This window comes from Mytilus edulis, chromosome 1, assembly GCF_963676685.1.
Source record: "Mytilus edulis chromosome 1, xbMytEdul2.2, whole genome shotgun sequence".
NCBI classification, from domain to species: Eukaryota; Metazoa; Mollusca; class Bivalvia; order Mytilida; family Mytilidae; genus Mytilus; species Mytilus edulis.
The window spans coordinates 119,652,544-119,678,867 of record NC_092344.1 but is presented as its reverse complement, the minus strand read 5'-3'; the positions used below and the strand labels follow the sequence as shown (position 1 = coordinate 119,678,867).

General features: G+C 31.8%; 1 protein-coding gene across 1 annotated transcript in view; it reads left to right on the top strand.

Annotated features, from left to right (window-relative positions):
* The window catches only part of LOC139503485 (allatostatin-A receptor-like), a 39,294-nt gene extending 21,961 nt beyond the window's left edge, over nucleotides 1–17,333 (top strand). Inside the window, exons 3-6 of the mRNA XM_071293277.1 lie at nucleotides 1,217–1,340; nucleotides 11,006–11,208; nucleotides 15,326–15,455; nucleotides 16,759–17,333. Of these exons, the coding sequence (XP_071149378.1) occupies nucleotides 1,217–1,340; nucleotides 11,006–11,208; nucleotides 15,326–15,455; nucleotides 16,759–17,175 (874 nt within the window). The 3' untranslated portion in view covers nucleotides 17,176–17,333. The remainder of the gene's footprint in view (nucleotides 1–1,216; nucleotides 1,341–11,005; nucleotides 11,209–15,325; nucleotides 15,456–16,758) is intronic.
* Nucleotides 17,334–26,324: the final 8,991 nt, after the last annotated feature.

The following is a 26,324-nucleotide window of genomic DNA, read 5'->3' as shown; positions in this document are numbered from 1 at the left end:
TGCAGAGTTTATATATAGAGTATAAAGTTTTAAATAAACAGCATCTTTTAATTGTAAAAAAGCACATAAGATATCTAAATACCACACACTTCTTTCAGCCGTTTACTGATATCCGATTTTATCTCTATGTATTTTTGACTTATTCCAACTTTCTGAATTACTCGGATTTAAAATCAATTTATTTTAAAAACGTTTTTAAATTTTTATTAATACTTATAAAAGTATCAAAGAAAATCGCTCTCAAACGTCCAGTATTTGAAAATCATTTTTTGTTAATATTCCGGTGATCTGATGTCCTATTAGGTCGGCTCTAAAATGACCCTATGTGCGTTTTTTTTAATTTTCGCTGAAATGTTCTATAACAAAACGTGATCACTACACCAACAATGTGATATTACTTAACACCATACAGTTAGAACTAAAAACAGTTTTACTTCCTAAAAATCCATGAAATCGAATCCTTATATCCGGAACTTAATTTTAAATTGGCATTAATTGTCATTCTGGTCAAGGGAGCTATTTCAATAAAAGTCACAATGTACTCAATTTTCGTGTTGTTTGTTAATTATTTTTTATAACTGTTGATGTAAATGTCCTTCGGTTTTGTGAGTCTTTGTTTACTCCTTGGTTTTGATTGTTATTGTCTTCGTTCAGTTAAGTTTAGTTATCAGCTTTTCTTATCTTTGAATCTACGATCAACTCTTTTCATCAGTCGTTGTTTTGAAAATGACCTAGATATTACGTAAGGTTACGTTTTCCCAGAGATAAATGACCGATTTATTACCCAGAATTAAAAAAAACATGTTTGTCTCTACATTAGCTTTTTATTACTTTGGAAACCAAATTCTCTAACTCCCCCGTACACTCTCTAGCTGACTGCTCTTGTAAGGCTCTTTTGTGTTCATACAGAACCAATGTACACGGAGTGAAAGCTGCATAGTTACATTTGTTAAGCAATGCTACATTTCTTTTCTAAGTTATATTATACTTTTTTTTTAGTTAAGGGTTTATTTTGTCAGTAACAATTAGTGTTACGAGATATAACTTCGAATTAAAGGACAGTAAAGTCACACATTGACTAACTAACGGATTTCTTTTTCAGACTTGTCGGCAATATTACTTACATTAAAACACTAACAAACGACTATATTTTATGTTCTAGCAACATTTTACCCATTAACGAGTAACAAAATAATTAGTTCTTTATTCATTGTAGGTTTCTTGCGATATTGTTCCCGTTAAAGGCCAGATACATTTGTACTATGAATCACACAAGGGTAGTCATTGTGGCCATTTGGCTTATGTCTTTTGTGATGGCAGTACCCATAATATTTGGAAAGGTTAGTATATTTTAAACAATATTAATAAGAAAAATCTGTCTCTGAACTTGCAACAAAGAATACCACAGATACAAATAAGTCTGCTTCATATCTTGACTATACATCTATAAATTGACAATGAGGGCAGGTTCAGAAATCAATTTTACGCAAAAGATATTATATCAGTTATTCAATTGAGAACTTCTCATTTTTGAGTAGCAAAATTCTATAAGCACGTGCATATATGAAGTATATATGTTACAGTGAATTTGTATAATCAGGGATTATGTAGAATCCCTAAAATTTTCAGGGATTATGGTTAATCACTGGTTAGTTTAGGGATTATATATAATCACTACAATTTTCAGGGATTATGTATAATCACTAGAAAAAACGTCGGGGATTATACAGAATAACTGAAATGATACTAAAATATATAACGGTGTCTTCCCATTTATCCAACTTTTTAAATTTTTTATTTTTGTTAATTATTGGGTTGTTTGTTTAGTAATAATAAGGTGTCTTTCTAAAATTTGACAGTAAATTTGTTCCTGTACGTTTTTATATTATTTAAAATATATATATATTACATTAATGTAAACATTCATAAGATTGTCAATTCTATCCCGAATTTGTCAATTAAAACAGCAAAAGACGTAGAAATATCTGAATGTTTTGGTATTTGAGCAAGTGTAAAATCATTTGTTCCCCGGACTAATGCTAAACCGACCAGAAACTTAAAATTTTACGACACTAGAGAGACAAAAGTCAATAATTTTCTTCAGTTTTACCGGTTTAAGGAAAGTAAGACAATATTAAAACATGAGGGAAAATACAAAAACTATGACCTCTTGTGTTTTAGAAATTGAAAGTTAAGTTAAGTTAAGTTAAGTTAAGTTAAGTTAAGTTAAGTTATGTGACTCTGTACCTATGTATCTTGTCATACTTTGAATGACAAAATTATTTTATGATGTGAATCTGTACCTATGTATCTTGCCATACTTTGAATGACAAAATTATTTTATTCATTAATATTAATTTTACTGTTAACCAACTTTTTTTGTGATATACATTTTACGTGACTCTGTACTTATGTATCACGTCATACTTTGAACCACACTATTATTTTATATTTATTATTATTACTTTAACTGCTAAGTCAGTGTTTGTTATATCTATTTTGCGTGACTGTATTTATGCATCCCGTCATACTTTGAACGACAAAATTATTTCATGTCTACCTGTGCGAATTTCAAACGCGCAATTTTACACCAGTACCCATACCCTCCTTCCTTGATGGGTGATTTTACATAGACAAATATAATCGTATAATATAATCAAAATGAGGATGTTAATTTGATGTATGCCTTTTTGTGCTTCTTCGTTACATTTGTTGTGTTTATAGTGATTAAGATGATAACACAATGTTGACTGCTGTACCCCTATTTTTGACATTTTTACCTATTATGTCTGTTTGTTTTGTTCACGCATCGGTGACTATATAATGGAATTTGATGCGACTGTCATACAAGTGAGAGGTTTAGCTAGCTATAAAACCAGGTTCAATCCACCATTTTCTACATTTGAAAATGCCTGTACCAAGTCAGGAATATGACAGTTCTTGTCCATTCGTTTTTGATGCGTTTTGTTATTTGATTTTGCCATGTGATTATGGGCTTTCCGAATTGATTTTCCTCTGAGTTCAGTATTTTTGTGATTTTACTTTTTATTTAATATTATATAAATCAACCGAAGTTAAGTTAAGTTAAGTTATTTAATATTATATAAATCAACCGAAGTTACGTTAAGTTAAGTTATTTAATATTATATAAATCAACCGAAGTTAAGTTAAGTTCAGTTATTTAATATTATATAAATCAACCGTCGTTGCACGGGACTCGTTCCGTTGCCCGGTCTGATTGCATTGATATCTGCATCGTTAGCGAGAGAATTATCCCCACTGCTACCGGGGTTAACATTATCAATTGGCAAATCAAGCCATTTAAACTGTACTTTGAAAATGATTGAAATATATATGAAATAATTTGAGGTTATTGCATATGCAAAACCAGACGTTTTCGTAACAAATATGTGATAAATGTGTTTTATAAATCACAAGTCTACTACCAATAATTATGCACACTTTTTAGAATTTCGTAAAATTTTCGTTTGTGTACCTTTTCTCACGGACTGGCTCATATCAGACTAATACCCTTAATAATGTATAACGTTAGGCATAATATATTAATATGAAAGACACAAAAATATTGAAATGATATACACAATATAATTAAATGATAAGCACAATATAATTAAATGATTAGCAAAATAAATATTGAATAATTGATGTTTTGTTTTTAATACTGACTTTATCAGCAATAATATCAAGCGAGCCCTTTTTGATATTTACTGTATCAGTATTAATAATATCAAGCGAGCCCACAAGGGCGGGTTGATGAAGTTAGTATTAAAATATTAACATGATTAAATGGCATAATTAAATGATAAGCACAATATAATTAAATGATAAGCACAATATATATTGAATAATTGATGTTTTGTTTTTAATACTGACTTTATTGAGTAAGTTAGTATTAAAATATTAACATGATTAAATGGCATAATGATTATTTTTTTTATCGTATTGTTTTAGCCATTGTTTTTATGTTGAGATATGAATTAAACTGAAATTGTCATCAAAACTATTTTTACGCGTACAATCTTTTTGATAAATGTTAATTTTATGCACAATATTTTAAAAATAAACATTTTATTTACAAACTAGATTTGGATGGCATCGACTATTACACATTTGTCCTGGTTTTTTTTTTACATGATTATCTATTAAATTCATATTTGTTTTTACCACAATATCAACATTTAACTGAAACCTTCTTCTCCATATCCAATCATATTTTACGGCACGTCTCAGAGAAATAGAGTTTTCAGCACAAACATCTGAAGGTACCAATGAAGGGAAATCAGCAACCTCAAACTGATTTCTTGTATTAAAGATCCGAGCAGGAGTCCATTGCTATATGGCAAGGATCTCCCTTTCCTGGAACCACTTGTGGAATTGGTTTGAGATATATGTTGTTTTTCCTCTGCAATTTGCATTAACTTTTGAGCATACGTTTTATTCAACCCAAGCAACACCTCTGTACCAGTGCCGAGCTTATTTGTTAGTAGCATAATGAGGTTCAACACTTGGATAAAATATAAAGGAAAAAACTCATCACTTAAGAATCAAATATCAGATCAGGAATGAAAACTGCATGTTTACTTAAACTTTCAAGGAATAAGAAAAAAATGATAATTTGTCTATGTTAATTTGTTTCATCATCTTTGGAGCTTTTAATTATTGATAATCACTGAAATCATATTAGGGAATTTGTAGAATACTAATTAAAATTGTCAGTGATTATGTGAAATCACTGGTAATTTTCAGGGAATCTGTATAATCACTAATGATTTTAGTGATTCTACATAATCTCTGAAAAATCAGGGATTCTACATAATCACTGATTATACAAATTCACTGTAACATATATATCCTAGTTGATATGATATGCAGAACTTTCGTTTTCTATTGTGATTTCAATAATAGAGGGTACCTGCTTACGAAGAAACGTTTTCATCGAGGGCTACGAATGGTAAAGCTGAAGATCTTCGAATGATACGGACGCCATCATGGTTTGGTATTATACCCTTGATTGTAGTTCTACTTTTCGTAACCACAACCACATCATCTATTCATTGATAGTGACATTACCAGATGTGACTTATAACGAAGTGTTTTCCTATATTGTCTAACGAGAACCACAAGAAAACAATGAATTGCTTGACCATTCAGGAGTACCTGACCACCCCTAGTTTAGGGTCTAAGGGATTCGTGCTGCTTTTGCCTTTTCTTAAGTTTTGATATTCAATGTATCCACTAAAGTCTCGTTTATTCAAAAACGTCCAAAACATGTACCGAAAAGTCCCAATAGTGGAATGCAAACTATCGAAACTAATACTGAACAAATCTTAAATAAAACGACAGAAGCTGAGATCCACGTGGATTCAACCGTATCTCCAGAGATGCTTATGGTCACCAAAATGATCAGTAATTTGTCAGTTGATATGCGGAGTATGTTTGGTGAGATGAATAATCGTATAACGATCTTGAGGCTAACCTTGAACGTAAAATTACACAAAAAATTAACCAAGTTATTGATAAACGAATTTCAACGGAAGTATCCAAAGTGAAAAAAGATGTAAATTTGGCTGTCGATACTTTGCGTCAGGATTTTGACCAAGACTTGAAAAGTGTAGAGGACAAATTGAATGATATTTCTAAATCTGTAAAGCACACAGGAGAAAGAGACATATCCTGTAATTTAGTTATCAGAAATTTACCCGAAAGTGCGAATGAAAATCTGAATTCAAAAATTTCAGCTTTGATGAGGGAAGGTCTAAAAATACAAACAATTTCGTTTTCCAATGTCGAGCGTAAACGTAGCCGAAATGAACACAAAAGTGGAGTAGTGATTATTACATGTAAGTCAAAAGATGATCTCAACCAAATCATGTCTTCAAAATGTAATTTAAAGTTCAGACGACAATATAGCGATGTTTACATCCACAAAGATCAAAGCGTTCAACAGCGTATTGAGCGAAAAAACTTTCAAACGATTGTTGACGTTTTAAAATCATTTGATTCCGAAATTGACATGAGAGGAGCTGAAATTATAGCCAAGCGTTATGTTAACCACCAACAGTCAAGACGAGAAGGTCATTTTAATAGAGACATGCAAAGTTCACGTAATGAACAAAGTAACAGCCGCCATCATCGCGCTGGAAATAGGAGTCAGCGTGACATGCACAATAACACTCATACTGGAAGACGTAACGACTACAACAGCGACACCAGACGAGAACAAAAAAAACAGAAATGGTGAACAACAAAGGCACACGACACAGGGTAGATGGTAGATTGCAGCCGGGTTTTGGAATGTGAATAATTGGAATAAAAACACTTTTTCTGAAAATAATAAACTTAGAACTGATTGTATAAACATGTTGAATTTAGATATTGTAGGTGTATGTGAAACACATTTAAAGTATGATGACGTTTTACATGTAAATAGTTATAACTGGATTGGTCAAAATAGAAAACATCTACATAAAAAAGCCAAGACTGGTTCTGGTGGGGTAGGACTGTTTGTTAAAAAATCTTATTACGAAATGTTTGATATTGGAGTGTTAGACACATCATTTGAGGGTATTTTGTGGGTCTCTTTCAAACATAAAAATTCAGACTTTAGATTTAATATATGTGTAGCATATTTGCCTCCGGAAAACTCAACCAGGCAGGTTGATAAAGATGTATTTTTTGACACACTAATTACACAGGTGTATGAGCATCAAAATTCTGGTCCATTTTTGATTTGTGGAGATTTTAATAGTAGATGTGGAGATGAAAACGATTATATTGTTGGTGTCGATGATTTATGTCCAAGAGATGTAGTTGATTTTAAATGTAATTTTTATAGTAACACATTTATTGATTTTTTAATTAGCGTGAACTGTTGTATACTTAACGGTAGAAACTTTGTTAACAATGATTATACATGTGTATCAACAAAAGGCTGTTCAGTGGTAGACTATTGTATTGTACCATATGCTTATTTACATTTATTTAGCAATTTTGCAGTGATAAGAGCCAATGACCTGGTGACCTTGGCGGGCTATGATTTATCAGGGGTGGATTTAAAGTTGATTTCTGATCATTCATTGATTAAATGGAATTTTGATTTGAGCTCATTCATTTCAGTAGAATTGCTAAAAAAAGAAGAATTAGAACTGTCTAGTTTTAATAAATATGATTGTAAGAACATACCAACGGATTTTATGAATACTGATTATATATATTTAGAAATTAATTCTTTTATAGAAAAGTTTGATATGATTAAACAAGAACAAAGTTGTGTAAATGATATATTTTCATCGTTTTGTAAAACTGTAGAAGGTGAAATGAATGACAAACTAACACGTAAAACTGTATGTATAGGTGGTCGTAGTCTTACAAACAAGAAACATAGAATCAAGAAACCTTGGTGGAATGATGATTTAAACAAGTTATGGGTTGATATGTGCAAGGCCGAAAAAACGTGGAATAAATTTAATAATAGTTCACGTGCTTCTGAATTGAAGTCGGTTTATGTACAGAAGAGAAAATATTTTGACAGGGAGGTTCAAAAATGTAAGCGAAAGTATTGGTTTAGTATGCAACAGGACTTGTTGTTGGAATCAAAAAGAAACCAACAGCAGTTCTGGAAAAAAATTGGTAAAATTGGGGTAGCGGAAAACCGGAAGTCAGTAATTCACATGGAGGTCATAGATCAAGATGGGAAAGTTAATTCAAATCTGACAGCTGTTTTAGATAAATGGAAGTCGGAATATAGTAATTTGTTGAATCAAAAGATTTCAACCAAGGTTTCTGAAACGCAAAATCATGCATATACGAAAAATACTTTTAATGACTTTTTATTGACGGAACCCATTTCGTTTGCTGAAACAGTGTCATTGACAAAGCAAAGAAAGGCAAATCTGCTGGTTTTGATAATTTACCAGTTGAAGTTTTTGCAAAATAATTGCTCAACTTTGTTTTTGTACCATTTATTTGATTTTTGCTTTAGGTTCCAAAAAACGCCAGAATTATGGAACAAAATTATTATCAATCCTATACCTAAAGCAAACATGACAGATCCGCGCGACCCTTTGTCTTACAGAGGAATTGCATTAGCTTGTGTTTCCTATAAGCTTTATTGTAATATTTTAAACGAAAGGCTTGTGCAATGGATAGATGACAATAACATATTAGTCGACGAACAAAATGGTTTCCGTCAAAATCGAAGCACTATAGACCAATTGTCTTCTCTTACAAACATAATTGAAGTCAGAAAGAAGCTTCGTAAATCTACTTTTTGTGCGTTTATTGATTTTAAAAAGGCATATGATACCATCAATAGAAATATACTATGGTCCAAGTTAAATGTAATGGGGGTGGCTGAAAATTTTTGTGCTGCTATACAGTCTATTTATTCAAATATATTATGTTCAGTACGATTAAACGGCCATTTATCAGAATGGTTTAATGTTAACAGTGGTCTTAAACAAGGATGCCCATTATCTCCCTTGTTATTTAATTTATATATTAATGAAATAGTTTCATTCTTGAAATCATATGAGTGTGGTATTGATATTGATGATGAAAAAGTTTGTATTTTGCTTTATGCTGATGATGTGGTTTTACTTGCAAACGATGAAAAAGAATTACAAATTCTGTTAAATGCATTAGATATATGGTGTGGAGATAATTGTATGACCATTAATTCCAAAAAGTGTAATATTGTGCATTTTAGAACACCTTCTGTTGATAAGTCACATGTTGAATTTAAATGTGGGAATGATATCATTGAATATTCTACTACTTATACATATTTAGGTTTAGTTTTAAGTGAATTTTTAGATTATAATGTAACTGCTAAAGCTGTTGCAGCTTCTGCAAATAGAGCACTTGGCCTTGTTATAGTCAAGTGCAAAATCTTAGGTGGTGTTACTCATAATGTCTTTTCAAAATTATATGAGAGTTTGGTGCTTCCAATTGTTGAATATGGTGCTGGTATTTGGGGTTGCAAAAATTTTTCTTTTATAAATGCCATCCATAATAGAGCTTGCAGATTTTTTCTTGGAGTGGGTAAATATACTCCAAATGCTGCAGTTGCAGGGGATATGGGGTGGATACCTATCTTTCAAAAACAATGGCAATGCTTAATTCGACTATGGTGCCGTTTGAACAATATGAGTTCTGATCGTTTAAACAGAAAAATTTTCATATGGGCAGACATTATGAGTAAAAAACATAAGTGTATAAAAAATTGGAATTTTTATGTAAGGAAAACGTTTTCTGAGTATAATGCAGAACATTTGTGTATCATTACAGATTATGTTGATAGCACCTCAGTTGTCAATACTGTTATGTCTAAAATGTTTAGTAAATATGTCGAACAGTGGCAAGGCAATTTACAATCAGAGAAAGCTTTATCTGGTAAAGGTGGTAACAAACTTCGTACATATAATCTATTTAAGAACAGTTTTGAAACGGAAACTTATTGTAAAATTCCAATGCCATTTTCGCAAAGGAGTTCTTTTGCCAAATTTCGATGTAGTGTAGCACCACTAAGAATAGAAACGGGTAGATTTGAAAAATTAATTTTAAAAGATCGAGTCTGTGATAATTGTATGAATATTTTAGAAGATGAAGCCCATGTTATTTTATCGTGTCCTTTGTATGATGATTTTAGAAAAAAATTATTTGATGAAGCAACACATTTTAATAGTGATTTTATGTCTTATGATGATAAACAGAAATTAGTGTTTTTATTTACAGATAATAATATGATTCGTAGCTGTGCCAAAGCCTGTAATCTTATTTTAAATAGACGTAGAAATGTTTTATACTGTAAATAATGTTAATGTCAATATGTTTTATAACAGATGCATTCTTTATATAATTTTTAATGTTATAGTCTCTTGTAATTCTGTACAGAATGGCTCTCTTTTTATATTTATATATTTTTACATTTAATGTAATGTTGTATTATATATTATTGAGAGATGAGACTTAAATAAAATATTGAATTGAATTGAATTTATTCTAGTCCTTGAAATCTTTTTTTTTTCTTCAAATTTTCACTTTCAGTGAAGTCATTTACATATAACGATGAAATATTTTAATGTAGCCTACTGATAGGAGACGTGTATCAATCTGGTGCTGTGAGACAGTCTTACGGAACATCTACACGGTCCGCTAGGGTACAGATACTCTGTCAATTAAGTCATCATAGCAACCATAAAAAAATTAGAAGTAATGAATTTAATTTGCCCCAATATCATCTTTGATCAACATACGTACCACAATTAACTACAGAAAACTTTAAAACGATGTTAAAAAGGAAATATGATATGAATACATTTAAACATTACTAGCATTTAAACCTAACGCATGTGCAAGTCAATGCAATAGAGTCCTTAACTTTTAACAAACCCATACTGCAAAGCGAACTATAAAAAGTCTGGAATGAGAAAATGAGAACCGATATGAAAGTGAAAAAAACATAGTCTAATTCATTCTATAGAGCATTAAACGAAATAACTAGAAATATGACAAATATCAAGGAAAACCAGTAGATTAAAGATTCCCGGATGACTAGGGATTGACATATGAAAAAAATAGAGGGGTTAAGATGTGGTATGTTTGCTAATGAAACAACTCTCCACAAGAGACTAAATGACACAGACATTAACAACTATAGGTCACCTTACGGCCTTCAACAATGAACAAAGCCCATACGGCATAGTCAGCTATAAAAGGCCTCGAAATGACACACGTAAAACAATTCAAACGAGAAATCTAACGGCATAATTTATGTACAAAAATGAACGAAAAACCAATATGTAACACATGAACGAATGACAATCACTGAATTACAGGCTACACGTTTGTGAATGCTTAGTCCCTCTCTCAAACTTGAATTTTATAAACCATGTAATGGTCTCAGGTTTTTTTTAATACATTATACTCTTATTTATTGTTTTCCTAGATTGCGGAATCATATGATATTCTTATATATTTGTAGTATATACTAGTAGTTAAAGGAATAAATCGGACAGCATTATGGTGTAAAATCCAGTTTTCACCGCTTTACTTCAAATTATACGAACTATATATGCTGGTGATTATGTTTATCACACCAGTAATGGTGATGGCGATCTGTTATACCATGATCTCTATAGAAATATGGCATATAGTCTCAAACAGAGCTATGATGCGTTCTGGCAGGTATGTATATATTTTCCTCTATACCTGGCTTTGAAATGCTTTGAGCGTTCCTGATGAAGGTTGATCCTTAAAAGAGCTTCGGGCGCATTAACTTTGTATCCTGTTACGTTCTGTGACAATTAGAAATGCCTCCTAATATAATAACACAGATGTTGTTTAGCAATTGGGGTACTCTCGATTTATTTTCTTTATTTCATAGGGATAGAGGGGTTCTAGTTTGTTGTTGCTTGCCTCTTTTTTTCTTTTTTTTTAAAAAGTTTTTCGGAAATTATAAATATTTCTATGTTGTCCTATCATTTTAGTGCCATTTGTAATTACCTTTTTTTAAATTTTATTACATAAAAGCAATGTAAGAAACATAGATTTCCCCACTGCAACAAGTGTGTTACGATATTTCTGAACTCGAGACAGTTAAATTTCGACAAAACAATTGACGAGAACAGATATTTCACTAGTGAGGAGAAATATGTTTTCTCACAACAATCACGAAATGTGAAAATAACACAAAAATTAGAGAAATCATATCAACTTAGCTTTTTTACTTTACTTTTTTGTTATCTTATTTGAACAAAAAGCAAGACAAAAGGTAAAACATAAAAACTGAAGATCGATTTAAAAAATGCCTAAGAGATCGTACAAGGAAGGAGGAATTTATACGGTTTTTATATTCTTTTCCAAAATTTTTGTTTGGAAATACTTCTTTGCTGTTTTTCCTTGACTTTATCTAAATTGAGGTCAGATAAGTAACGAGTATATAAATTTCCAATTAATGGTGGGAATATCAGTCTGAAGTCAAAATATTTAGTTTACATCTGTCAAAATGTTTGTATAAAAGGTTTGTTATACTAACAAAAAGTACAGCGTGATTAATTAGCCACGGATCAGACATAAGACGTATGTTTGTTGTCCCATCATTATACAGTAGATTAGGTCAATATGACTAGTAGCACCAAAGTTGAACTAGTTAATTGAATTGCACACTATTTTTGAATAGGACAAGTTGCTTTCTTTAAAAAAAAAAAGAAATCCAATCGTGAACCTAAATGCCAGTTAGACATGAAATAACAGGTAATTGTTAAATAATAAAGCTTGGTTTTTACCTATTTTTTGTTGTATACAAGATATTAAGTCTGTCATGTAACTACTGTTTAATGTGCGGAAAAAAATCGTGTTAAAGAATATATCTTTTATCTCCGCCCCTTCATTTATTATGCTCATTTGACAGCATGTTTTTAATAGCCAAGACATCGTTACAACAAAGTCATGCTAAATCAAAGTCACCCCCTAGATGTTCAGTTGTGAGGGTTGTTTTTGAAATAAGAGTGCCAGGTTTTTTTTTACGGAAGTTTAAATGCAAATGTGAAGAAATTTTATGAAATAAATCATGATTATTTGTTTTTGTAACCAGTTTGAAAATGCATGTAGTTTAAAATTCTAAGCCGTCTCATTCTTATTTCATAATCCCAAACTAAAACCGATTTCTTTTGTAAAACAATCAAACTGTTTTATATATATATTTATGTGAAACCTCTATACATACTCCTCAAATAAATCAGATTTTATCATAATGGGACGAGTTGCTTTGCTGTTATCTAGAATATCGGTTTCACAGAAGATGACGGATATGTTCCAATCGTGGTAACTACAATCCCGTCCTACCCCCGAATTTGACTACCGAATAAGACTTTTCGCCGGGTTTGTACTAATATAAGTAAACTGACGAGTGCCACATGTGGAGCATGATATGGTTACACTTTCAGACTACCTGAGATTATCCCCGTTTTTTTAGTCGGCCGGGTTCGTGATGCTCATGAGATCAGTCGTTACTTTTCTTTTTTGTTGCTGTAAATACTGTTGTTTATCATTGGTCTTTTTTTTACGTTTGGTACCTATACCGACACATTTGGAATATTACTTAGGTTTACTTAGGTTCTTTTACTGATACAGGAACTAAAGTTCCTCTTCATCAGTCTCTATATCTAAATCTTCTCCACTTCCGGTGATTTTTGATTTATAGTCTTCGTACACCATTGTTTGGTTCTTCCAGTATTTGTCTAGTCTATTCTTGTATATTTGTGGTTGGTGATGTCACTATAATTTCGGGTAGTGTATTCCATGTTTTCACCACTCGTAGAGCAAAGGCATTCCTCCTTAATTCTGTTCTGGCTCTCAGTGGAAATATTTTCAGACTGTTGCCGCGTACCCCTGTTCGTGTAGTCATGTCCTTCCATAATTTAACAAATTGTGTCGCCTCTTTATAATATTTTCCGTTCAGTATTTAATATAATTCAATCATGTCACCTCGGACCCGTCTAAAATTCAGAGATGGTAGTTTTAATTTGTGCAGTCTTTTCGAGTATGTTAAATTCTTTAATCCTGGTAGTTGTTTAGCTGCCCGGCGCTGCACATTCTCAATCAAGTCAATATATTTTATTTTATATGGATGCCATACTGAGCTTGCAAACTCTAAATGTGTTCTTACGAGTGTCTTGTATAGTGGTACAAATGTATCTGTATCTAAATATTGGAAAGTCCTTCTCAGTAGTGCAAACATGGAATTTGCTTTATTAACTTTTTCGAAATTTAATTTAGAGTCAATAATTACTCCAATGTCTTTTTCTTCAGTATCTTTTTGTAGTATTGTCGATTTTAGTGCATATTTTGAGTCTGGTTTCGGTCCCGGTTTACCTATGTGCATATGTTTACACGTATCGGGGTGAAACTTTAATAGCCAGGTATCACTCCATTGCGATAGTTTATTTAAGTCACTTTGTAATTGAGTTTTATCCTCTTTCTGACTAATTGTGTTAAAATTTTTAGTATCATCTGCAAAGAGGTATACGTCGGAATCAACCATGTTTGGAAGGTCATTTATGAAAATTACAAAAAGTAGAGGCCCAAGCACAGATCCTTGAGGTATACCTGAAGTTACTTTTGACCATGATGATGTTTTATTGTTTATTGAAACGTGTTGTATCCTGTCACTTAGAAAACTATAGACCCAATTCAGAACTGAAAGTTTTGTGCCATATGCTCTTAGTTTGTTCATTAGTCTTTTGTGCGGAACATTGTCGAATGCTTTCATATATTCCATGTAAATAACATCGATAGATTTCCCATTATCAAGGGCTTCTAGCCATTTGTCCAATACATTTAAAAGTTGAAGAGATGTAGATCGGCCTTATATTAATCCATATTGACGATCATTTAAGAATTTGTTGCTCTTCATATGTTTGACAATATGTTCACGTACCAATTTTTCCATTACTTTGCACACCACTGAGGTTAGGCTGACAGGTCTATAGTTACCAGCAGTACATTTTTGTCCTTTCTTAAAAATAGCGCTAATGTGTGCTTCTTTCCATCAACTTGGAGCAGTACTGTTTCTTATTGATTGGTTGAATATTATTCATAATGGTGTTGATATTGTTTCTGCTAACTCTTTGAGTATTCTTGGGTGTATCCTATCTGGTCCCGGAGATTTTTCAACCTTCAGTCCCTTAAGTATCTTAGATATTTCTTCCTTATTTATATACAATTATAGCATTTTATTTTTAGTGTTTTTTATCGCTTTTGGATTTTTCTTTGCATTTGTTGACAGTTTCTTTTCATGTTCCCTTTTCAGTTTATTTGTCATCGTCTTTATCTGATTTCGTACTTTATTGTATTCAAATCTTATACTTGGATCTTTAGTAGCAACTGATTTCCTACATAAAGAGTTTTTTTCTTTATTTTCTCTTAAATTGTGTTGTCCATATAAAATTCACTCTTTCTTTTAGTCGAGGTTTTATTTTTTGACAGGGATGTAACGCTTCTCCATCTCTAATAATTTCTCATGAATTTTTTCTTAATTTTTATCTATATGATCATCTTGGATATTGAGTAGAAGGTTATATGCAATATAATTTGTTTCTGATACATGGATGACCACACGTATTTTAAATGACTGTTATCGATGAAAAATTGACTAGCTTACCGGTTTTTATTTATCAAAAATCAGCATTTAAACATTATTTTTTTGAATTATTTCTTAATCTTGAAACTATTGAAACAATTCATTGTAATGCTCCAATATTTACAATTGTAAAGTAATATTTAATTCTTTTTATGTTTACAGCGAATGTCAATATTCATGTTCTGAACGCATAAAGTCTCCTTCTTCAAATGGAGATAGTAACGGGAAAATGAAAGTTTCGACCAAAAAACCACCTGCAGCCAACGATGATGATGCAAGAACTAGAAAACAGGTGAGCATATGGGTGAGCACATTAGGATAACAGTACACGTCATCATATAGGAGATTTCACAGTGATTATGCACAGAGAAGATGACGCTATCATAATAGTCAATTAAAACTTTCAATTTATACATTATATTAATACAACTTTATAGGAGCCTTAGTTTAACCAATAAATTAATACATTAAACGGGTGAAAAGAATAACCAAAAAATACTGAATGAATAGGCGAACAACAAGGACAAACAACTAGGAAGAACAAAGTCGTACCGATAGCTTGACACAATACACTCACACGATGTAATGGAATCAAACTATTTTCACGACTCCCCCACTCTCTCTTTGTCTATCTTTCAATCTAGACCATATGTCATAAAAAAAAACCATACAATATGACATGCACTGTGGTCCTCAACGTTTAGACTGCAATACACACGATGCGCTGATGCATATTATCGAGCCCATGCATTGTTAATTTTTTATTTAATACTTTTTATAATTTGGATATATGTTTTAAGTATGTTATAACTCAAATGTGAGAATTTAAGTTAATTCGTGAACATGAATTTGATAGCTAATGCCCATTTAAACACAAAAATTAATTGAACAAAAATGTAGTATACATAAAACTTTAAAAAAAAAAAAAAAACGTACATATACTGTCTAATATGTGAGCATCTTAAGAATGTATACATGACTTCATTTGTATTTGTCAGGTTTTGTGAATTGTTTTTTAACCATACCCTTTAGTTTGATTATTTTGTTAGAATGATTTTTTGATGAATCAATAATATCCCTGCGAACTCTAAGAACCAAACATATGCCTTATCATCCCTTCGTTGGGAAATCGCTAAAGTCTCAGATGAATTAGATGTGAAAAATGTGTTCTCTCCCAAATTTAAAGTTCGTTTCCTTTATCGCTTGAACAAACTTATTGTTGTCCTTAGTATGTTCTTATCATATATCTTGACGTTCTGCCGTTTTTTTCCAATATAATTTATACATGGTTCATAGGACCCTTCCTCATAAAATGTGTTCTTTTAATGATTGTCAACGCCGTTCCGCTAAACTATTTTCTTATTTACGAAATTGGACAATCGGGCATTCTGGAGTACAGACAAATCCTTAATTAATGTTCTTGGATTGCGAAATATATTATTAAAATACTTTAAAATTAAAGTACAAATTTACCAACAAACAATAAAATGAGCTATAATGACTTATGTCCCCTTCTTGCTCCTGACTCTTACGTCATTGATTTGAGTCTTGAATCGACAACTACTTAATTCAGAAACATTTCTTTTTTATTTCAGGTCATCATGATGTTGATCGTGGTAGTGTTTCTCTTTGCTGTTTGCTGGGGTCCAATACTGATTAATAATGTACTTGTAGCTTTTGGTATCCTCAGTGACATTCACGACAAGGCATACTTGAAGCATATGAGGACTGCGTTCTCATTAATGTCGTATGCAAACAGTTGTATAAATCCAATTGTTTATGGGTTTATGTCGAAAAACTTCAGAGACACCTTTAAACATGCAATAAATAACTGTCTTAAGAGAGGATCCTCTATGGCAAGGCTTCCATATGTTACAGATATCACTAGAGGGTCCATTCTAAAGTCCAGTAATAGCGCCGGAAGTGACGAAAAAGAAACAGGATTCGTCCGCGTTGACAATAACAAAGGAAATCATACTGCAGTTGAGATGAAACCTATTCGATATGAATAGACATGACAAAAGATTTACATATCTCTCGTTAGAAGTTAGGTTATCATTAGGCTCTGAGATGTATATATACTCTGTATACATGTTTAGCGTAAATTGTGATGCTATGTGTCAATTCAAAAGATATATATTAAATTGTTTAGTTTTTTTTAAGGTTCAAACCAGTTATTTTTTTGTTTTACTCACAATTCCGACTCGTCATGTTAGTATTAAGTTTCATATATTTGGAGAATTTTTCGTGATTTCGTCTTCAAATTTGTCGGCATTGCATTTCTAGAAATACTTTACAGAAGAAGCACAAGCAGTCTTCAAATTTATCGTTGAATGTCTAGAAATATTTAAAGTAAACACGGATATAAAGGACACTGTGAATAGATATAAATGAATATAGCGTTTACCAGGGCAGCATCTCTTCAGATGATTTTGGTGATGGTTGATAAATGCACAGATGTGATTTGAATATAACCACAATGATGCAATCATTAAACAATTTTTAACATTACTATGTGGAAATGGACCAACCTATGTATTTTAAAACAACATAACTTTTTGTATGACTGAAGATGAAACTTATGAATGAAACTCTCAGGTTTTTCCAAAGCAAAGGAAGGATAAGTCCAGAATGTTTTTTGAAAAAAAGACCAAGGAAAGTGTTACACATATATTTATAGTTTAATTTTGGATTCCGATTGGTTGAAAGTTTTTTGTCAATCAGCTCAAGGACGTAAGTTTGTCACGTGACTGTAACGTCATCAACTGGTTTTGTTTTCGTTATTAACTCCTTAAAAATATAGTTTAAAATTAAATAATAAGGAAAGACTATAATATTTTGTGTCTGTTCGAAAGAACCTTAAAAAAATTGGTGCAGACTTCTAAATTATCAGTTTATGTATTGTGCAACTAATTTTTGATGTTTTATCGCCAGAGACGAAAATTACAGTAGTCATTTCTAAAGGGGGAAAATATCATCGAAATTTGCATAATACATCCAGTTCCAAACCGTGATCGTTCTTTCCTTTCGTAGGCGTTTAAAATATTTCAAAATCACAGTTTGGGTTCCGTACACGGCCAAAATCAAAATTCAGGAGTTGTAATATGGTCACAGGTGATGTACCACTCTCTTATTTCGTAGTAGTGTAACACTTAGAGGTAATATGTGATGTAACAGGAGACAGATCTTTAAAAGCAAGTTGCTTTATTCTGAATCCTTAATATTTATTTCATTTGTATAAAACCGCTTAATGTTGATGTATCCGAATAAATAGTGTTTAAACTAATTACAACGGCGAAATACATGACGACATTGTGTCAATTAATTAATCAACAATTAGAAACAGTTTTACGTTCGTAATATTATAGGGTTATGATATGAATATTGGGGAATAATTCTTATATCATTTGCATATCTATAAATACTTGAATTGGATTGGTCAATTAGAATTTTACTCTTGGTTTACACTTCGATAAACCATGTTTCCGAAACTACTTTCGTAATCTATGCATGCGCTATACACATTCTTGCAGGGATACTGGGATTTTCAGTAAATTGAAACAAAATAAAACAATTGCATAAAAGTTGTTTCTATTCTAATGCATATATAACAAAAAAAGAAATAAAATAAATGCACTAAAGCTTCAAAAGTGTATGAAAATAAAATTTATATAAAATTCCGCGAAATGTCATGAAGGTTTTGGCGAATTAACGTCATGGCAAAACACGACGTCATACGGATGAAAATGTTCAAGGGAAAGATTATTTCGTAATGATGTGTACGCTTCAAATTAGGATAATATTTAATTAAAACAAGAGGTAGCAGTTGGAAAGCAAGTCCTTCGATACGGCCGTTGTCGTCAAGCTCTATCAGCAACAATAGCAGGGGGAATTAATTAGGTGGCGCTACAGTCGTCCGTAACGTCAAAAAGTCCGCCAAATCTATCGGCTAAAAGATTGACGTTTAAAGTATTTTTTGCAACTTGTCATGCTTTTATTATAATTAAATTTTAAAATTTGTAGGTTTTGTGACCAATATAATTTATTTACGACATACAAACATTACAAAAAATAGCTTGTTATTGCTATTCCTTTTTCCTGTCCGTTCTAAAAAAAATAGCCATCTTTTTTGTTCACCAAAAAAATCGATTTTTCCTAATTTGACGTTTGCGTATCCAAATACAGAAAAGAACGGTTATAATCTTAAATGAAACCGGGAAACCTATTTCAAATTTATACACTTTTTTGAAGCCATCATTTTTTACTTTTATACATCAATTTTAGTGACCACCAGCCATGTCAATTTGTATCTGGTTTTAGCTACGTTTCAACTTCAAAACAGTGAAGTTTAGCTTCTTTTCATTGTACCTGTTTCAAAGTGCTCTAACATACTGATTTTATTAAAGACATGAATGAAATTTTGATTAAAAATTGTGGATTTTCACAATTCCATACGATACTTGTATTTTAAAGTAACTAAAACCCCATTTGATCCCCTACACAAGTTGACGGTGACATTGTTTTCTTTTTTCAACATACGTCATGTAACGTTTATAACAAAATATGTGTCAGGGTCATGTGCATAGTAAAAATTTACACATTGGAAAAGTGAAACAACAAACAAAGATCTTCTTTATTGCGTTTAAAGCTAAACGTCTTGGAAAATTCTGACAGATCTGACGAACTATTGATAGCCTACTGTATGGATGGACAAAAGCACAAAAAATAGCAATAGAAAATGCATTGCAAAGAAAATTCTGTAGGAAAAAAACATATGAAAAAAGAAAATGAAGGTCAGTTAATAAAATCTTGCTTATATTATTATCTCTTTACTTAGTAAGCTATATTTCCATTCTCAATTTTATAGTAATAAGAGCAAAAACTAGCTTATCAAGCCAAGTCAGCCAAACAAGAAGTTTATTCAGAGATGTGTTCTTACAAAATTGAATTTATTCAAATGGCAAATTCTTGTCAAATTTAAGCATCTTTGATCATTATTGAAGTAAAATGCACAAAATTTGTCCCACCAGTTTCATTTCATTTCCTATTACTAGTATTCAGATAAAGTATATATACAATACTTTGTTTATAAATATGTAATTATAAAGAAGCTGATACAGCAACCTGTTCAAGAGAAGAAGCCCCATTTTTTCCAAAAAGTTTACTTTCATAATCTATAAAATACCCTGAGAAATAAGACAAAGGGCTACTGTGCAAGCTAATCTAATAGTTTAATTTTACAATAATAATGATTCTGAAATTCAAAATTATGTCACTTTCACTTATAATTTAAAGCATATATTTTTTTTACAAAATTTCTGTCAATATTTTTGGTATAAAACTTATAAATCCCTTTTTTGTATTTTACTGTTCAACTAAGAAACATAGGCTTGAGTTTAAAGGCTCTCTTAATTTGAAGAAATTTGTTGAGACTCTTGGTCACACTTTATAGAATATAAAATATATATGATCAATACCATTTATTTAATAATTATATCAATTTCAGAAAGATTATTGAAATTGTATAAACTATGTTTTATTGCATTAAATATAATCAGAAGTGTTTAAAAAAATTCTGCATGTAGTATATTTCATCCGCCAGATCTAATTTCTTTCAATATAGCTAGGTTATTATTTTTACATGTAGGTGTCATTATCCACATTTCTGAATTGTTTTTTTTTTTACTGCAGTAATATTTTGTCTTTTAATATTTACATTTAGTCCTTCTCTGAAAAATAGGGGGAAGTATCTCTTCTTTATATTATCATAACATAGTTATAAATCGAGTTTCGTTTATTTTCTTTCTAGTTTTTGTAAGGTAAACTCCTTTTTTAATTTTTATGCATTTTGCTGGGTTTTTATTTTTGACTGGTGATATTAAGGGGAGATAACCACTTGCACAAATCGGCATAAAAACCACCGCTTCGGTTTGAAATCAATTTGACGTTTGCGTATCCAACATTCTATTGCCGAGATATTCATATCGAGTGTTTGTCTTAATGAGATGCTTTATTAAATTTAAATTCAGCCCATCATTTTTAGTTTCCTCGTAAATATTTAGATTTTTCGTTCAGGAGACTTTACAATTTTCACCCACACTCCAAGTTTGCAGATAAAATAAAGAATAAAGGACTTTGATTTGATGTGTGAGCTTTGACGAGAATAAACTATGGATACTCAAGATTAGTTAGGTCAATAATTTTTTATTACGACAATAGTATTCAGTGAGTTAAAATAAGGTTTGTCTCCTCCGTTTTTTTACTGAATTTTCACGGTCACGTGACTCTATTGTTGCTGATAAACTTGGGGTCAAACCGTGACCTGCTTTCCAACTGTAGGTGCTTTTTCATTTTAGATTCTGTTGCATTTATCGGACATTTATGTTTTTTCAGAAAGTCAAAATGGCGGCATATGCCATTGTGCTTTTGATGATAAATATAGCAGCCATCAAACAAATAATGTAAATTAATAATCGCCAATGTTTAGCTGAAGAATTATAATGATTAAACACATTTTTTCTCGAGGTTATTGATGTGTAAACCGGGTAATTGTATAGCAATATATTATTTGAAAGTAATAATTGGTTTAAACTAAGATTTTGTCGTTGATGACGTCATGAATTTTGAAGATTTATTGCACTAGTGCAATATTATAGGATTTTTTCTAGAGGTTATTGATGTGTAAACCGGGGCAATTAACTTACAAACTGAATAATTCGGACTTTTATGTTAAGTTTGTGAGTAGAAAAAATGTGTTCAATCCTTATAATTCTTCAGCCAAATTTTGGAGATTTTCAATTCATTTTTTTTTAACTGGCTACTATATTTACATTCGAAATAAGAAATAACAGTACTGTAGTTGAAGAGTTGCCACCGTCAATTGTAGATTTGACGGTCGCAAATGCAGTTTTATTGGCGACGCGTAGCGGAGACAGTAAAACGGAGATTTGCGACCGTCAAATCAACTACAGTACTGTTATTCCGATTCTAATGCATTACAAAAAGAAATAATACGATAAAACTTAAAAAAGGTCTAAATTTGACAAATAAAAAAATCCGCGAAACTTCATGAATGATTTTGGCGCAAAGACGTCATGGCTAAACTTGACGTCATACAAATGAAAACTTACAAACTGGAGATTTTTACGTTACCTGTACGATTCAAATTCGGATAAAATTACATTAAAACGGCGAATTCGAGGTAGGTGTTGTTTTATTTTCGATTATATAGTAGTAATTGAACATTTGTTGATTCAACAATTCAAAATGGCGGGTCCATCCTTAGTTACGCCTAGTCAACTGTGGATTTGACGGCAACTTTTAGCCAATGAAAAAAATTGTTACATACAAATTGCATTAGAATGCACGATTGACATGTCGTAACTAAGGAGTTGGCCGCCATATTGAAGTTCTAAAATCAATTAATGTTCAATTAATGCATCAGAATCTAAAATGAAGTTGCACCCAGCTCATAAACTTCATTTTAATGAGATAATATCCGAATTTGAAGCATACAAGTAACGAAATAGTCTTTCGCTTAAATATTTTCATTTGTATGGCGTCGTGCTTTGAGTGACGTAAATTCGCCAAATCATTCATGAAATTTCGCGGAATTTTATTTAAATCTTAATTTCATACATTTTCATTAATTACTTGTTTTATATAATGCATTAGAATAGAAATAACTGTTATGTTTTTTTTTATCTCAATTTGCTGAAAACCCCGGGATCCCTGCATACATGTGTATCGCGCATGAATAGATCAGGGAATGTTACGAAAGTAGTTTCGGAACATGGTTTATCGAAGTGTAAACCAAGAGAAAATTTCTTATTGACCAATCCAATTCAAGTATTTATAGATATGCAAATCATAAAAAGAATTATTAGAATGTATTGCACGCTAACTTTTGGTTTCTTTCTGTGGGAAATATTATATTGCTATGCAATAATAACATTTCTAAGAATTTCAATACTGATATTGTTAAATTCAAACTTGACGAATTACTAGATGTAAGAATAATTTATATAAGAAGATCTATGGGCAATATTGATTGACCACTGAATATTAAAAGTAAGCTGCGTAGACAAAATAAAACAACTTTTGTAACGTACCTATGCATTTAATGTTATTTTTTTTAAATCGGAATATTTTAGAGGTAATGAAAATAAAACAATGCCATCCTTTAACAGTTTTGTTCTAATTTTTTAGTGCAGTTCAATGTATCAAACATAGTGGCGAAGATAAGAATTTCTGAAACAGAATGCGAAAGCAGGACATCCAATAAGATTGTTCACATAGAGTTTTTAACGTCACGCACGCTGTTCCCACAACCCCTATGATTTAAAACAGAATCTTCGAAATTTCCTCCGCAAAACAAAATGAAATGTTAACAAACACTAACCACTATAAAAACTTATTCAGTATATGTTTTCCTTTATGTTCTTATAGCTCTTGGTCATATATCTAGTATATTTGAGGATTAAAGTCGACAAATGACTCGTATTTGTCTTTAGAAAGCTATAAATATTCTAATATCTCCAGCCTTCTTTTCAAAAATTTAAGAAACGCTTGCACAGATATTAACAGTCTGTCTAATTGTGTGTTCTTAGCACAGTTGATGTAATACTTCGCCTGTAGAATACAATAATTTAAAACTATGTTATCAGAATTTAATACACCGAAAATTACACTGTCTTTATTTAAAAATATTTTTACTCCAAATACTAAATACCACCAATTAGAAAATTCTCTCTAAAATCGTTTTATTTCTGTACATTCAAAAAATTTATGCTCTATAGTTTCTATATTTCTTTACAACTGGCACATTCATTGGTTGATGAAAGTTTATATTTTTCAAGAAGATAATTATGTGAGACTATTCTGTGTAACAATTTATATTGGAAAGCTTGTAGTTTGCTTTCTCTAGTTCATTTAAAAGCTAGTGAATTAATATTTTTCCACTTTTCGTCACTAATTTCTATATTAAAACTTTCTTCCCACCTTTTTTGTGAAATAGGAGAAACACTTCCCCGATCGATAAAAAGTGAATATACATCTTTAGCGAATAATTTACTGATAGGCATTTTTTTATTCTCATGCTCAAAAACGAAACCAAATGAGTTGCTGTTAGGCGACATGTGTTGTTGTAATAACAAATCCTTCCAGTCACGTGGTATAGCAAGTTTAATAAATAGAATGTCTACAAAAGTAACATTCAGGTTATATTTTTTATTAAAAGCATCATGAGACAAAAATTCGCCTTTATCGTCTACAATATCATTGATGAACCGTATGCCTTTCATGTACCAAGATCTGTAAAAAGTACTCGTTCTGTCAACTTTGATAAACGGATTGTATAAGGGTTGAATCAAGATGTGAAAAATTTACAATGACAGATGATATGCACCATGCAATTTTAGCAGCCTGTAATTAACGTTTTGTTATAATTCATTTAGTGAAAACCGTGTACTTCTGTCCCAATTTTTCCTTCCTTCAAGTTCATTACTTACAACAATACAACATGTTAAGGACCAGACTCAAGCTGGCAGCCACTTTTATCGGCCAATCAAGATAGCAGCCACTTTTTTCCAGCAGCCAATTTTGACGATATGTCTAAAAACCAAAAAATTGCATGAGACTCAAACGTTCCAAAAATCGCTAAATCTTAGTTAAATATAATTTAACAGCGGAATTCGACAATTTCGCGGCTTGTAATGATTTTAAAAGCATTTCATTACTTTTAAAATATGTATGTGAAGTTAGCTGCCGGTTTGTTATTCGATATTCGATATTCAATATCAAACCGGTTGCTAGCAGTCAGTTCAATATTAAAATTTAGTTGAAAATCATTAAAAAGTATGATTTTCATAGTTAACAGGAGTGAAAAATTACGCCGCAAATAGTTTTATGACCCCTTCAAGCTGTCGTAAATTCTCGTTGTCCCTCGTTGTCCTCGAATATAAACCCTTATATTAATTACATATTTGTCTTTATGTAATATGAATTTTTATCAATAAAACGACATCAAAGATTCATCAAAGATTTAATTTAATATAAAATATATCAAACTAAAACTAAAGCCAGCCACTCTAAAAACATTAAGAAATATAAATAGAAATATCTATGGAAAGCCAAAAAAAATAAAATAAATATACAGTGAAAACCTACGGGAGACCACTCAGATAACGGTGAGACCCCTGGTGTTTCAATATCCCAAATTCAACGAAATTATAGACTTTGTAGTATATAAAATTAGGTGTAGATATAAACGTGACTAAAAGGATCTGGGTTATGGGTATTGAAAATACATAAATGGGCAACTTTGAACCTCTGTGGTGGCCAGACGGGCCCGGATCCCAGAAAAATATTTAAGTGGGGAATAGCTTGGGTCAATACCTTTAAAATGAGCTAGGTCCGGTTCGGAACTTTGCCGTAGGGATATACCGAAGAGTACCGAATGTGTGGTCGATATGAAAAATACGTAAATGGGCAACTTTGAACCTCTGTGGTGGCCAGACGGGCCCGGATCCCAGAAAAATATTTAAGTGGGGAATAGCTTGGGTCAATACCTTTAAAATGAGCTAGGTCCGGTTCGGAACTTTGCCGTAGGGATATACCGAAGAGTACCGAATGTGTGGTCGATATGAAAAATACGTAAATGGGCAACTTTGAACCTCTGTGGTGGCCAGACGGGCCCGGATCCCAGAAAAATATTTAAGTGGGGAATAGCTTGGGTCAATACCTTTAAAATGAGCTAGGTCCGGTTCGGAACTTTGCCGTAGGGATATACCGAAGAGTACCGAATGTGTGGTCGATATGAAAAATACGTAAATGGGCAACTTTGAACCTCTGTGGTGGCCAGACGGGCCCGGATCCCAGAAAAATATTTAAGTGGGGAATAGCTTGGGTCAATACCTTTAAAATGAGCTAGGTCCGGTTCGGAACTTTGCCGTAGGGATATACCGAAGAGTACCGAATGTGTGGTCGATATGAAAAATACGTAAATGGGCAACTTTGAACCTCTGTGGTGGCCAGACGGGCCCGGATCCCAGAAAAATATTTAAGTGGGGAATAGCTTGGGTCAATACCTTTAAAATGAGCTAGGTCCGGTTCGGAACTTTGCCGTAGGGATATACCGAAGAGTACCGAATGTGTGGTCGAT